The sequence below is a fragment of the Castor canadensis genome, chromosome 14 (assembly GCF_047511655.1).
Source record: "Castor canadensis chromosome 14, mCasCan1.hap1v2, whole genome shotgun sequence".
Classification (NCBI taxonomy): Eukaryota; Metazoa; Chordata; class Mammalia; order Rodentia; family Castoridae; genus Castor; species Castor canadensis.
Window position 1 is genome coordinate 101,259,339 of NC_133399.1, and position 14,381 is coordinate 101,273,719.

Consider the following 14,381-nt stretch of genomic DNA (forward strand, 5'->3'; position numbering starts at 1 on the left):
AGCCAATGCAATCAAATGGAAAACAGGAACCGGCATTCTCTAATACAGGTAATTCCTACTGGGAAAAGCTGGAATTGGCCTCACCAATGCCGGACCTCTTCGGACTCGGAGGGATAGCTTTCCCACCGACTGAGCCTAGGGGACCTGACCACCACCTCTCCCAGCCTCTGATCTCTCTCAGGAGGCAGCCTAAAGTACAGATTAGCGTAACAATTACTTTTGGAAGATTAAAATCGTGGCTTCTGTATGTTTTAGTCAACACCACTATCCAGTGGCTATACTCATGTCTGTTATGGGGGAGAAAAAGCAACGAAAACAAGATCACTATTGGGGTAGTTGTCCAATCCACATCACAGGGCCGTGGCCCTGGTCCACAGGGACAGAAGGCTAGAACGACACAAATATAAACGTGGCCAGGTCGGGAACAGTGTATTGGGAAGTAATGAATAGTCAAGTATCCTAGGTGGGCGTCATTGGCCGAATGGTGTTAGAGCAGTTGCGCAGCGGGTGGGCTAGGGACGCCTAGGGGCAAGTCCCGCGGACACGTGGGCGGAGGAATGCCCTAGGTGCAGAGGCTCCGGTTGGGGACCGACCTCCGTCCCTATCTGGGAGACCTCACGGCGCACAGGCGCGGAAAGCAGTGCCACCTCGCACGCCAGTGCCCGTCCGCTCGCCCACCCGCGGAGCGAGCGCGGCCCCTTTAAAAACCATGTAAACAAAGCTTTGTTCCCCCGGCTCCCCTCCCTCGCGCTCTCCGGGCCCGCTCCTTCCTCCCACCCCGCGTCTCCGGGCCGCTGACGTTGCCCGCGCCTTTACGCCGTCCCAGCGGTGCTGCGCATTCTCCAACCGCGGCGGGTCCGCCGGGGCCTGCGCAGCCGAGCGGCGCTACGCCACGAGCGTAGCGCGACGGGCCCCTAGTGCGCAGGCGCAACGGCGACGACGGCGGCGGCGGCGGCAGCGGCCCCGGCCGAGGTGCGCGCTGGGGGGGAGGGGGGGCCGGAGAGGAGCATGAATGGAGCAAAATGGCGGATCATGTGCAGGTGAGAGGAGCCGCGGGGGAGGGGGCGGCCGCGGGGAGTGGGGAGTGGAGTGCGGGGCGCACGCGGCCCCCAGGACTCGAGCCGGCCCGGGGTTCACCAGGCCGCGCCGCTGCCGCTCGGGGCTCCCGAGCCGCCGCCCGTCCCGCAGCTCGGGGCCTTTCCCGCCTCCCGGGCCGGGGGCCTCCTCCATCCCCTCCCACCCGGCCCCACGCCTCGCGCGCGGCGCTGGAGAGGCAGGATCAGCGGCAGGCGCGCACGGCCGCGGCCCCGGCGTCTGCCGTCGTCCCGCTGGATCGAGGCCTCCACCGAGTCCTCAGTGCCCCCGCGGCGGGGAGGGAGGGAAACCCCTTGCTGGCTGTCCTGCGGGGACTCCCTGGACACACCGCCGTCCCTCCGCGAATAACAAAAAGAAAACCTCACTCTGCTGAACCTTGCTCGGCTGAGTCTTTCCCGCCGCCTTCCTCCTCACGCCCCCAAGTACGGGAGACCCCCCTCAACCCAATCCGGCCCTCTGTCCCCTGCCCCGGGTGCGCCCCCCACTCCCACACTCCAGATAGCAACCCAGAGGGCCCAGCGCCCCTGTCCTCAGAAACGGGAGCCGAGGCCTGGGCCCGCCTCCCCTCGCGTCCCCCTGTCCACAGTGAAGGAGTTGAGCGCCCACACCTCCTGTGCTACACGGGGTGGAGGGGGTGTGTCTGAACCGGGAGCTGCAAGGTTGGGTGCAGTGGTGCTCGGGATGGTCTTGATCCGGCTCCAGAGCTGCCCCTGGCGTGATTTTGGGGTAGACCACTTTTCCACAAAGATAGTACAGGCCGGAAAAAGGGACAGCCCTCAGCAAATCCAGTAGTAGTGGAGTGCAGGCTGTTTCTTGCAAACTAGGTAAAGTTTTTCCTCTCTGAGACTTCTGCCTGGTATTTTCATGACAGTTATTAATGCAAATCTATTGTCAGGAACCTCCGGTTTTCTACATAAGCAACCCTGAAGGTTTTGCGCTTTGAGAAGTAAAGATTAGAGAGCAGTGTCGCCTTTATTTTGCAAACTATGTAGCATCATTCCCCAAATAAAAAGAATGATCTTGTTCCTAATATGTCTACAAGAAAGTGAATTGGTGTGACTTCTACCTGCTTCTTTGATTAGGAGAGACGAGACTAATTAAAAGACTTACTTTCCAGGCCAGGGATTGGTATAGTAGATCTTTTGAGTGTGAAGGACGAGTATCAGGACACATCATATCAAGAAATTTAACCACAAGTGGAAGATCACAAGATTTGTATTTCCAAGACTGTATCTTGCACTAATTCAGAAGTAGCAGTAAAACTTGATACAAAGTGATGGCCATCATAATGAGTTTTATAACAACCATTTCTAAAAAGCCTGAAGGAGTTTATGTGTTTTTGTTTGTTTGTTTGTTTAATTTTTGAATCTTAAACAAGTAGGTAAGCTCACACTTAAAGGAGCAGAACCAAAGCACAAGACTGAGGTGAGACTTGCTTAAAGTAAGGACCAGTCTATTGATTTGGGTCTACTGTTCTTTATATAGTAGGGGGGAAATTAGTGTCACTGAGCATTCCCAAACATAGTTTGAATAAAAAGCCAAGGAAGTCACTACTTTTTATGCATATGCATCTTACCTGTCCTGTCTCCTGTAAAGATATCTCTTGATGGGATGACCCACATTTTCCAAGCAAAATGGTTATCATTCCTAATTATTACAAAGTCAGGAAGCATCAAAGCAATCTTGATAGTATTTTTGCTCCAAGGATGATCAATCTTATTTTTAATTTAATAAGGAAATTTTTTTTCTTCCACACATTCAAAAATAAATAAAATGAAGTAGGAATTGATTAACTTTTCAGAACAAAGGAGGGCATGCTTATCAGTGTTCATATATATATATATATATATATATATATATATGTTGTTTTTTTAAAAGAACGGTAATATGTTGCTCTAAATTAGTGGTTAGTAATCTTTATTTCAACAGAATAAGTTTGTGAGTGAATTTTTTTTCTTTAGAGAATGGAACATAGTGCTTTTTTTTGTTAGGCCACCAAGTTATCTTTTAGTATGGGATACTCACAGACCCTAAGGTGGTACTTTACTGTTTTGGAAAACCTTCCCATGAAAAAGATGCACCCTTCCCTAGGTAGAATGAGAAAATAAAGACCATCCTGCAGTGCATTGAAAGAGGAACACTTTTCTTATAATGCAATTAGTAAAGGAGTCTTTAAGACAGTGATTATTGGAAAGCTGTACATGTAGAACTAAATAGTTGAATTGTTATATATCTAGTACTTTTCTGAACCACCAGGGTGAGCAGTTTTTTTACTTGCTGCTAAGCAAGTGCATGATTTGTCAGGTCCTCTCATGCTGAAGTTTTAGACGTTTCTCTTCTGAGGTTGTGGGGTTTATGGAAGATTTTTAGGTGCCATGAAACTTTAGTTATAAAAGATTTATAATACTTGGTTTGTCTATTGGCTCTGTTGATGCCATAGTTATGTATCTTTAGAAGAGTGGTCTTAACAGCTTCTTGTAATGGTTTTCTTACTCTTGGTCTTAAATGACCTTATCTGTCAGTGGCCTGATTATAAAGCATTGCCTGGGGAAAATAGCAAGCTCATTTGTATGTAGTTATCCTGGGTTACCCCCTTCCATTAAAAAAAGAAAATGTAAAGTTAAGTGAAGGTAATGAAGATTCAATGTCTTCCCTTGCTGGCTAGTTATTTCAAGATGAAGACAACCCAGTGAGCAGTAGTAATGAAAAAGATTCAGAGGATCATGTTAGCCTTAATAGAGCTAGCTTCTATTCAGGAGCTTGAAAAGAAAAGGCAGGAATATAATGTGATTAATTGTATATTAAATATGTTGTTTAATATGTAAGTATATTAAGCATGTAATAGAAATGAAAAATGTTTCTGAGGTTTTGTTGGGTTTATTACATTATGCTGGGCCATACAAAGAATCTTAAAGTATTATTTACTGGGCTCTATACTATAACAGTAATAACAAAACACTTGTTTTCAAAGTCATCATGGTTTGTTTTATATTTCAGGTGCAGTAATTAAATATTGACTGCCAGTGTAATTCTAGGGAGTTAGGAAAAATCATTACAGCTGGCAGGTTAAAATTTAACAGGATGCAAAAATTTAGCCTGATTATATAGCAGAAGTGATAGTTGTCATTTCAGTTTTTTTTAATGTGCAAAGAAATGATAATATACATTTATATTAGTATAAATATATATATATTAGTAGTCCATTTTGAAAAGGGAATATTGTACAATTTTTGACAATTTTAATGGAAAAACCATAACTTTAGTAACTTTTTTTTTCCAGCTAAACTAATACAGTACCAGCGTGCTTAATGTGTGCAAGATCCTTTCATGTGCAAAGGATGCAGGATGAGAAAGACACTGGAATCAGAAGGCAAAGTGTCAGTCTGATACTCCATTTGGGCAGGCTTCAAAGCACAAATGTAGATACAAGAGTGAATACATGGGTTTGAAAACATGCTACACTTATGTTGGGAATATAACATAACTATGACATAATTATAGTTATTGGAATGTCTGTATCCCTTCCCTCACTTCCACCCCAGTCTCTCTCTTGTGGATTTATACAAACAATAAATCTGTTTTATTTCAGTGTTTGTGATAGGGAGTCCAAGCTGGCTGTGAACTCCTGAGCTCAAGTGATTGACCTGTCTCAGCCTCCTGAGTAGCTGGGTGTACAGGCATGTACCACTCTGTCAGGCAAATAATCTACTTATATTTACTTAATAACTCTGACTTTGGTGTATTTTCTCTTGTGAGAAAAACTTTGAGAAAAACTCAGAGATGTATATATGCATGTGGTATCATTCGAACGTTTATGCAGTAAAAAATATATTACTATGATAGAATAATCTAGATGGAGGTGATAGAAGGAAGCATCAAGAAAACCCCTGTTGTGCATCTTTGAGGAAATTACCTCCCATTTGATGCAGAAACTGGCGTTCGTAATTGCCAGCTGTATTTTCTTCTGTCTTAGTTGGCTTTTGGAAGCATTATTGTGCCACAGCCCTTCAAAAAGGGAGAGTTGCCAATTTAAACCAGTAAGTTAATGTCTCTGCAGGTACAGCTCTTTGCTCACGTCAGTATGTGGGAGGAAGATAGTGTTACAAAAGTGCAGTCTTTTTTTTCTTTTAACACCGAACATTTATTATCTCACAGATTTTCTCAGGGCTGGGGACTTAGGAGTGGCTTATCTAGATGGTCCTGGTCAGAGTCTCACTTACAGTCTCTGTCATCGCGGGCTGAAGTCATTTCAAGGTTTGAGGATGGAGAATCTGCTCTCCAGTTACCCGTGCTCCTTGGCAGGCGCAATTCCTTATAGGTTGTTGGTTTGACTGAGGGCCTGAGTTCCTGGCAGGAACTTCAGTTCTTCACCAAGCTGGCCTTTCCTAGTACATAATTTTTAAGGATTTCTTTCTTTTTTTTTTTTTTTTTTTTATCTCTAATGATACCTGCTCTGTGTAAGGGACCCATCTTTGTTTTTTTCTTTTTTAACTTCTTACTGAAATATGATATACCTGCAGACAAGTAGACAAATCAGATGTGTTGAGCTTGGTGGATTTTGACGATGTGAACACCCCTTTGTAACCAGTTCCCAAACCAAATCAATATCAGCGCCTCAGAAGTCCTCTTGATGCCCCTCAAGCATTCCCTCCACTCTCACCCCATAACTATTGTCCTGTCATTTAATCTTTAAATATGCTTTTTTACAACTCAAGCTAAGTAACTTGGGAGTTTTAACTTCAAAGCCAGCAAGAGAAGTAGTTCTTTAGCCTTGAGGAGATTTTTACTTTTTTTTTTTTTTGATGTAAACTGTTACTACTCTCTGGTAAGGAGGAAAGGGAACACACCTATACATTTTGCTTACGGTTTCAGACCATTAGTGAAACTTATAACTGCAGTTTAAACATAGGTTCCTTCTTAGATGAAAAGGTTCACATTTATTAAGAAGCTGATTTAACATGTTTCTCTTTTGACCTCTTTCAAAGGGTAGCTCAAGGTCACAATTAATAGCCCTGGACAATTGCACACAAACTGAATTTTTAGGTGTTGACTTAGATTATTGAGAATGATTAATAGTGATGACCATAAAGCATTCCCCACGTCCTGTTGTTGCTATGTGACCCTTGACTCCTGAAAGTACAAGACATAACCTTCTACTTTTGAGGGGCCTTCCATTCAATTGGGAAGATGATAACAAGTCTGGGTTATGGAGTTGTAAATTTGTAATGAGACCATGGTTTTGTCAATATGTTCCTGAATGAGGGATGATTACTACATTACTTTTTTTCTGCCATCCCAGTTTATCTGAAGAATACAATTCATTCCTCACATGTATAGTGACTCAGTAGCAGGGAATTCTCAGTGTGATGACAGTAGTACCGGGGGAGGGTGACATGTATCAAGGTCCTGGGAGAAGGAGAGGAATTGTAAAATGCTAGGTCCTAAGTATACCTGTCATTTGTATCCTTGGCTCTTTACTACTTCACGTATGCATGTATGTTACACACATGCCCACACGGATATTCGCACTTACCTGCCATCCAGTGGGAAAAGTGTACTTGAGAAGGCAGCATTGGACACTTGACACTAGCAGTAGTTGGACTCTTAGCTCCTTTGCATGACCTCATTTAATGCTCACAGTCACTTTATTAAGCTAGGCATTATTATAGAGCTAATAGTGATGGGATTTTTCCTGAAATAGGTTGATTAAAAGATCTGGTATCCCTGAAAGACTGGAGAAACTGTTGAAAGATTTAGATATATTGTAAAATTATAAAGTGAATCCTCAGTTGAGGGTATCTTTTACATAAACAGTTTGCAGACTCCTGGTACATCATCTGTGGAGAAATGCCTTTACATCTGTTGCCTGACTTTTGGGAGAGGTGGGGACTAATCTTGTATGTTTCTAACCAAATCCCAGTTTGGCAAGAACCAGATAAACTCAAAAGCTGCCTGATACATTTTATTGGCTATGGCATTCTGGGATCTCTATTGCACTGTCCAACATGGTAAACACTAGCCATATGTCACTCTGCAAATTTAATTAAATTAAAAATTAAGTTCTTTAGTTGCACTAACCATGCATCACAGAGCACATATGGACTGGTGGCTTACTATATTACATAGAATAGATACAAAATAGTTCCATTATCATGGAAATTTCTATTGGACAGTGCTACCCTAAAATAAGAACTTGCTAGGGAGCCAAAGAGATTAGAAGCAGAAGTGGAACATAGGTTATAGAATTGCATTCCTTTAAGCTGGATCCTCATCCTCCCAAATGTGTATGAATGCAAGTGGATATATTAAATGATTTACTTAAGATTACTTCCTGTTCATGCTGTAAGCCTATAATATGTTCTGTTCTTTTGGCCAAGGGATGGGAAGAAGCCCTGTATTCAAAAGAAATTGAGAGTTGTACTGATAGGAATTAATGCTTTAATGACTGGGAAAAACACTTTAATGTATTCTTTCCCAAAGCAAACCTTCTAAAATTCTTGTATATTTATGACCGATTTATAAATAATATGACACATTATTGAGAAAGTTAGTAAACTATTAAATCACTTATTCAAGGTGCTAATATCATACTAGCAATCTTGGTTCCCTTGGTTCTTTGTAATTTTAAAATATTATTAACCCTAAAGTTATTCATAGTGATAGCATTAGTATTGAAAATAACCCAGAAATAGTCTGAGTTAAAGGGGTTAAAATGGCCTGTTTTGAGATTTAAGTATTCCTTAACTGAAAACTGAAGCAATTCCATTTTTATGGGCAGGCATAATGATTCTAAATAATGGAGTGGAGGCCAATAAATACATTATTAAATAGTCATTCGCTTCTTTGTCAAAAATATTATGTCATCATTATTTTGCTAAGACAGAGATGTTTAGTAAGTTTTAGGTGATTCATTACTGTCAGTATCTTCCTAATAATCCTAGAAATAAGTATTTTACTGAAGTAGGAATCTGAATGCGCCAGCTAACTTGGGAAAGTGACATATGAGTCTGTTGGTGATATTCTTATGTATAGGTGTAAGGAAGTGTAATGAATGAATGGGTATGTTACAGTCTTCCAGAAAGGTACATGTTAAAATAGCTTTTGCCATTCCCAACATAGCTTGTCACATTCCCCACCTGACCTTTGTCTCTTATGTGTACCCTAAATGTGTTACCTACTTGCAGTGTAACAGAATGGTATTGATTAGAATGGTATTATCATCTTGGTGACTAGGTACACACATCAGTAGACAGTCATATGTCTAATAATTTTTTTCTATTATTAGCTCTGTATCCAGATTGCTAGGCAGTAAGACTATAAATGTGAATAAGGTACAGCATCTGTGCTGAAGGATCTTAGTGGCCAGAGGTGTGCCAGTAAGGGTATAGGGTGATACCAGGGATAGGGCACATGTATGCCTAAAACATAATGAGACACAATTGTCAGTCCTTCCTCAGAGAGCCAGGGAGGGCTTCTTCAGGTGATGGATGATTAAGCCAGATCTAAAAAGACCTGGTGTTCTCCAAAATAATAAAAGCACACCAGGCAGAGAGTACCATAAACAAAGTTGTATGACCCTCAGAACATTCCCAAGAAAATAAAAGCAAATATGACTTCTCTATAGGAAATAAAGAGGAGCAAGCAAGGTGAGAAATGAGAATGAAATGGTAGGAAGGAATCAGAACACAAAGAGCCTGTCAGAAGTGACAGAGTAATTACTAAGCAATGATAGAGAAAACTGGATGCAGGCGAAGTACGTGAAGCAGTAGTCTATACTGGAAATAATCAGGGCCTGGAATAAGGTGGTGCAGATGGAAAGTAGAAGATGGATGTTAAGAAAGTTACACTGGGTGGACTGTTGACAGTTGAATGTATAAAGTAAGAAAAGCTCCCACATTTTTGGGCTGCTGAATGGAGTAAATGAACAAGATGTTGAAAAAGAGAGTAAGGACAGTCTTGAATATATTCAAAAGGAGATGTATGGTGGGCAGTTGTTTTTCTGTTACCAAGTTGGGTTAGGACCCATTCTTTTCTTTTTTTGGAGACAAGATCTGGCTGAGAGCTTAAGATGATCTGAAACTGGAGCTCCTCCTGCCTTGACTTCCCAAGTGCTGGGATTACAAGCAAATGCCACCATGCCCATCTTAAAACCCACATTTTCATAGTGAAGACCATTTCAGTAGCCTTCAGATGTTACAAATACATAAAATGTTTACTGGCCACAATACATACCCATCTTGTTTCTGATTAATTTATAGCAACTAAAAGACTTGAGTAAAACCCTTATGTTTTATTTGAGCTTGTTTGCTGCAATAGCCTCAGATTCTGTTATCATTGACAAGAGTAAGCTGCTTGTGACAATCAGCAATGAAATTGGCATGACTTAATTGATTGGTTTGCAGTTAATGCAAAAAAGAAGAAGTTATATTTTTAGGAATTTGAGTAAACCATACAATGTTGACTACTGGAACCACTAATACTTTTTAAAAGTTTCTTTATTATTGGAGCAGCCAAAAGTAATTCTGTTATCTATTTAATCTTCTATTAGAAGATTCTTCTAAATCTATTTATCTCGTAGTTTGCCTAACCTGCCTTATTTGCTGACTTAATAAGTTCCTGGAAAGTATTTTTTCATAAATCAGATAGTAGGGTCAACTTGAAAAGTGAATTAATATTTTACAGCCCTGTTAAGGGAAAAATGAATTCCACAGAATGAGAAAACTAGCATTGTGGGGTGGGGTGTCATGTATACTAAAGCCTCTTAAGAAACATGTAATATTTCTCTTTTTTTATCAGAAAGTAAACATGGAACTGTGATTTTTTTTTTCTTCTCTGAATCAAAGTACAGGGTTCTAAAATTAAGTATTTGTGAATGCTTTTATCTTTCTCTCTTTAAATGCTCTGTTGTGAGTTTTCTTACACTGATTTTTTGTTGCCTTCTAAAGGAATACATACAATGTTTGGGGTTTTCTCATGGGACAGGAGATAAGGAGAGTTGAGAAGTTTTCTTGTGGATTTTTACTCCAAGTAGTGACTTTCTATCCTCTTCCTTTATTCCAATTTCCTCTTTCATTCTTTCTAACTTCTAAATGTTCACATCAGTAGTGAGACTGTAAGTCAGTAGGCCAGAGGAGATGCTATGTCTCAGTATGCTATCAGTTAGTCTCAGAAACTATAGGTTCATTGTTGATACCTGTAATATACAGGTATGAAGAAATAACATCCAAATGGAGGCATTCAAGGAGAGTTGGCTGTAATTTGCATTGACCCTATTAGAGAATCAAGGATGTGTTTCCATAGGGTATGCTATTTACTGCTAGGATCATAGGCACACATCACATTCTAAGGTTTTAGAAAAGGCAATTGAAATTTCTTCCTTCTCCTTCTGTTGAATTTTAGTGTTTTTTTTACTGTTATATATGCTACAATATGAAAATTCCTGTAGTTTGAAGCATCAGTGATACAGAAATCATTAGTTCCTCACATAGGCAAGTTTGTTTAATGTTGGAATATTGCCCTGGACCCCTTGCCCTTTTTTTTTTTTTTTAACAGAGACAGAGCTATTTTAATTAAGTACAGCAGTAGCTTGCTTCATGTTGAATAATATATTTTTATTGTGGGTGTTTTAAGAAAGCATTTTAAGCTAGTTAACATTTCTCTATCAAATCTGTTTTTGTTTACCCATAGCTGAATATTTAGAATGTTTCATTTATGAATGCAGTAAGTTTACTACACATCCATGTTAATCAGACTAGTACTGTTACCAAACTAATGAATAATACAACTTATAAACTAGAAAGAATCTTGGGTGCAGTGATACAGTAAAAATAATTAATATGCCCTTTGTTTGAAGTAGCTAAATAGATGTATATTTATATACACACACACACACATATAAAGAATGTAAGAATTTTATCTTTTCCAACCAATGAAATTTTAATTTTTTTATGTGGTTAGCACAATGAAAGAAAAAGTACAAGTAAATGGGCTTGAGAAAGATTCAGGCAAAAGTAGGATAGGCAAATGAGTTTTGTAAATGTATGTTTCATTTTCCTTTTTTCTCGGCAGTTCTGAGGTTTGAACACTAGGCCTTGCACTTTACTAGGCAGGCATTCTACCACTTCAGCCACATACCCAGCTCTCTTTTGCTTTAGTTATTTTGGGGATGGGGCCAGCTCAATTTCCTATCTATGCTTCCTGAGTAGTTCGAATGACTAGTGTGCTTAACCACACCCAGCTTTTCTTGGTTAAGATGGGGTCTCATGAACTTTCTACCTGGGCTGGCCTTGGGTCACTATCTTACCAGTCTCTGCCTCCTTACTAGATAAGTCATGAGCCACTGAGCCCATCTATATATTTCACTTCTGTGCGGCAAATGTTGTACTATACTGGAGATTAAGCAGAGGACAAGATAGACATGGTCCTTGCTTTCAGAGTGCTTATGAATGTTCAACAAATTATACTAACAAACTGGGAAGAACACAAGGAAGAAAAGAGGTGGAGAGAACTAGTTCCAGAAAACTGAGTATTGAGAGAAGAAAGGGAACAGTGTACCAGACAAAAAGAAATGGCAAGTTTAAAGGCCCAGAGGGGAGAAAGAACTCCCCTCCAGAGGACCTGGAAGCCTATCTTGGCTGAAGCTCAGTGGGCCAAGGGAGAAGATGAGAGTAAAGAGATCCATTAGCAAGAACTAAAATAGGGTGGATTGCTATATGTGCATTCAAACCAGACTTTCAGAGATGCAAATAATTTACTAAAATACCCATTCCATAAAATAAATGGAAAAAGCAAGGAGGGAAACTGTAATCTCTTAACTCTAATTTTCAGTTGCAGGGGCTAGGGCAGAGGGGATTGTGGTAGCAATAAAAATGAAAGTATACCATAACGTAGATCACAATTGTCTGTGAATAATGAAGAAACAACTTCATATGTTTTCAGTTTGGCTATTTGTTAGAATTAGGTCATGAGAAATGGTGTAACTAAAATAAGGTTATTTGCATTAATAGATGGAGATTCATTTGAATAAATTACCATTTTTCTCCAAGATGATATGTTGTCTCTTAGTACTACTCTAGTTATAGGGGTTGAGTATCCCCTTATCCAGAATACCTGGGACAAGAAAACAGTACTTATTTTCTCTCACCTAGTCAACATTGTCTTTTTTAATGGAGACAGGGTTTTGCTGTATAGCCTAGGCTGGTGAACCTAGTGCTCCTCCTGCCTCAACCTCCCAAAAACTGACTAGGATCACAGATGTGTGCCACCATGCCCACTTTCTGGCAAGTCTGCCGCCACTCTCTTCATGTCTCTAGGGGGTGACTGCATGGCCTCACTGAGAGAGTTTGGAATTGTCCCAACTTACTCTTGTTCTCTTAGGGTCAGGTTTAGCATTGTCTCAGCCAAAAAGCATCATAGTTTGGAAAACATATATTATGTGGTCCTCCTATTTAAGATTGTCTCTTTGTTTTACATGTCTTACTACAAAGTATGTGGGTAGGTTGATTTTTATTGTCCTTTTTTGATATATGTTGCATTTATTGAGGTTTCATGTTTTTTGTCAGTTCTCGAAATTCCGCTACCTTTTGCATTCTCTGTCTTACCCTCTTCTAGAGGCCTTTTTAGACATATGTTGGAGTCTTAATCCTCTTTGTCCTAGCTTCTTTCTTACATTTCATGGCTTTATTTTTCTTTACTGTTCTGGACAATTTCCACAAATTTCCCTTTTTAGTTTACTAAATCATTCTTCAGATGTGATTGTTAAACTGTTTAATTTAGCTTTTGAAACTTTATTTCATTGGGTTTTATTTCCCATTTTTCAGCTTTCTTTCATCTTTATTCACATCTGTCTGTTCTTTTTCAGAGTATCGTTTTCTCTTAAGCTTTTGATACTTCAACATTTATACTCACCTCTATTACATTCAATTGCTTGAGGCCCTAGATTATAAACTAAACTGGAATAGAGCTCTAGAACTTTGTATGACTTGGGTTGGACATCCCCTCTTCCAGAGAAGTTTTGCATTTACTTTCACCTGACACAGAAGTATCATTGGCCCAAAAGCAATATATATGTTAGTTTCTTGACTAGCAATTTCCTGAACCACAGTGTGACATCACTCCTTAGTTATAAATTCTCAGAAAGTTTTTATTTTTCCTTTACCCCAAGTTTAGCTCAAGACAAACAAGATTTCTTACTGTTTCCTTGTACTGTTGGGAAGATTTTAACCCTTTTAGTATCATTATATTTTTAATCTACTTTTTTATTTAGATAGTTTACTTTCTAGTAGAAATTAAGAATCCCCTGGGACTCGCTTCCAATTCCTAACAACACAGACCCAGAGCATCTCTTGTCCTTGCAAAACTATCAAGACATAAGCCCCTAGATTACCAAGACCCCAAACTAGGTGCTGGCTCAGCTAGTAGAGTGCCTGCCTACCAAGATCCTAAACTGCATCAGGGTACTTACAAGTTAGCTGTCATGCTTGCTATTCTGGTTGGTTCTCTTTTTGGTCCTAGTAGATTTCCTCTACTCTTTAGATAGCACAGCCATGCATTTAAAAGGATTTTTTGTCATTTAAATAACAGGTCTACATGTTAAATGCATTTTTTCTTTTTCTATATCAAGATGAAAGCTTCTTACATATAAACAAATTAATTGGAAAGTAAGCTTTTAAGTTTTTTTTTACCCACAATCAGTGAGAGTTAGGATCTATTTATTTTATCTATTAATTAATTTATTTATTTTAGTATGGTTAGTGGAAAGAGTATTGGACTTGAGCAAGACCTAAATTTTAACCTATTTCATAGTACTGTGACCTGAGACAACTAGCTTTAACCTTCAGAGTTTTAGTTTTCTCATAAGTAAAATGATGTTGAAGTTTCCTACTAATTAAATCACAACCCCTCTTCATGAGGGGAATGTATGGAGCAGGATCTTGACTGACTTACCTGACCTACCTTCTTTACCCTGTGTCTGCTTTCCTCATTTTTGAGGGACTTTCTTTTCCAAAACACTTTTATGCCGTGTTTCTCCCCAAAATAACCTCATAGAACCTTTTCTGCCCTAGCAGTTGCAAAGACTGGCCAGGACTAATAATAACAGCAGTATCTCTTGAGCTCTTTATCACATATCAGGCATTTTGCTAAGTGCTCTAGAAACATCTAATTTAAAACTCATGACAACATAATCAGGCATGTACTATTATGATTTTTCACTTTATAGGTGAGAAACCTGAGGTGCCCAATTTCAACATAGTAAGTTGTGTATAGAGTAGGAATTCAAAGGAAAC

At 39.8% G+C, this 14,381-nt stretch overlaps 1 protein-coding gene across 2 annotated transcripts in view; it reads left to right on the plus strand.

Moving 5' to 3' along the window:
- Xpo7 (exportin 7) overlaps positions 1-14,381 on the plus strand; it is an 85,509-nt gene continuing 71,128 nt past the window's right edge. For both annotated transcript variants that reach the window (XM_074055127.1, XM_074055128.1), the window contains exon 1: positions 1-48. In XM_074055127.1, the coding sequence (XP_073911228.1) occupies positions 16-48 (33 nt within the window). In that variant the 5' untranslated portion in view covers positions 1-15. The remainder of the gene's footprint in view (positions 49-14,381) is intronic.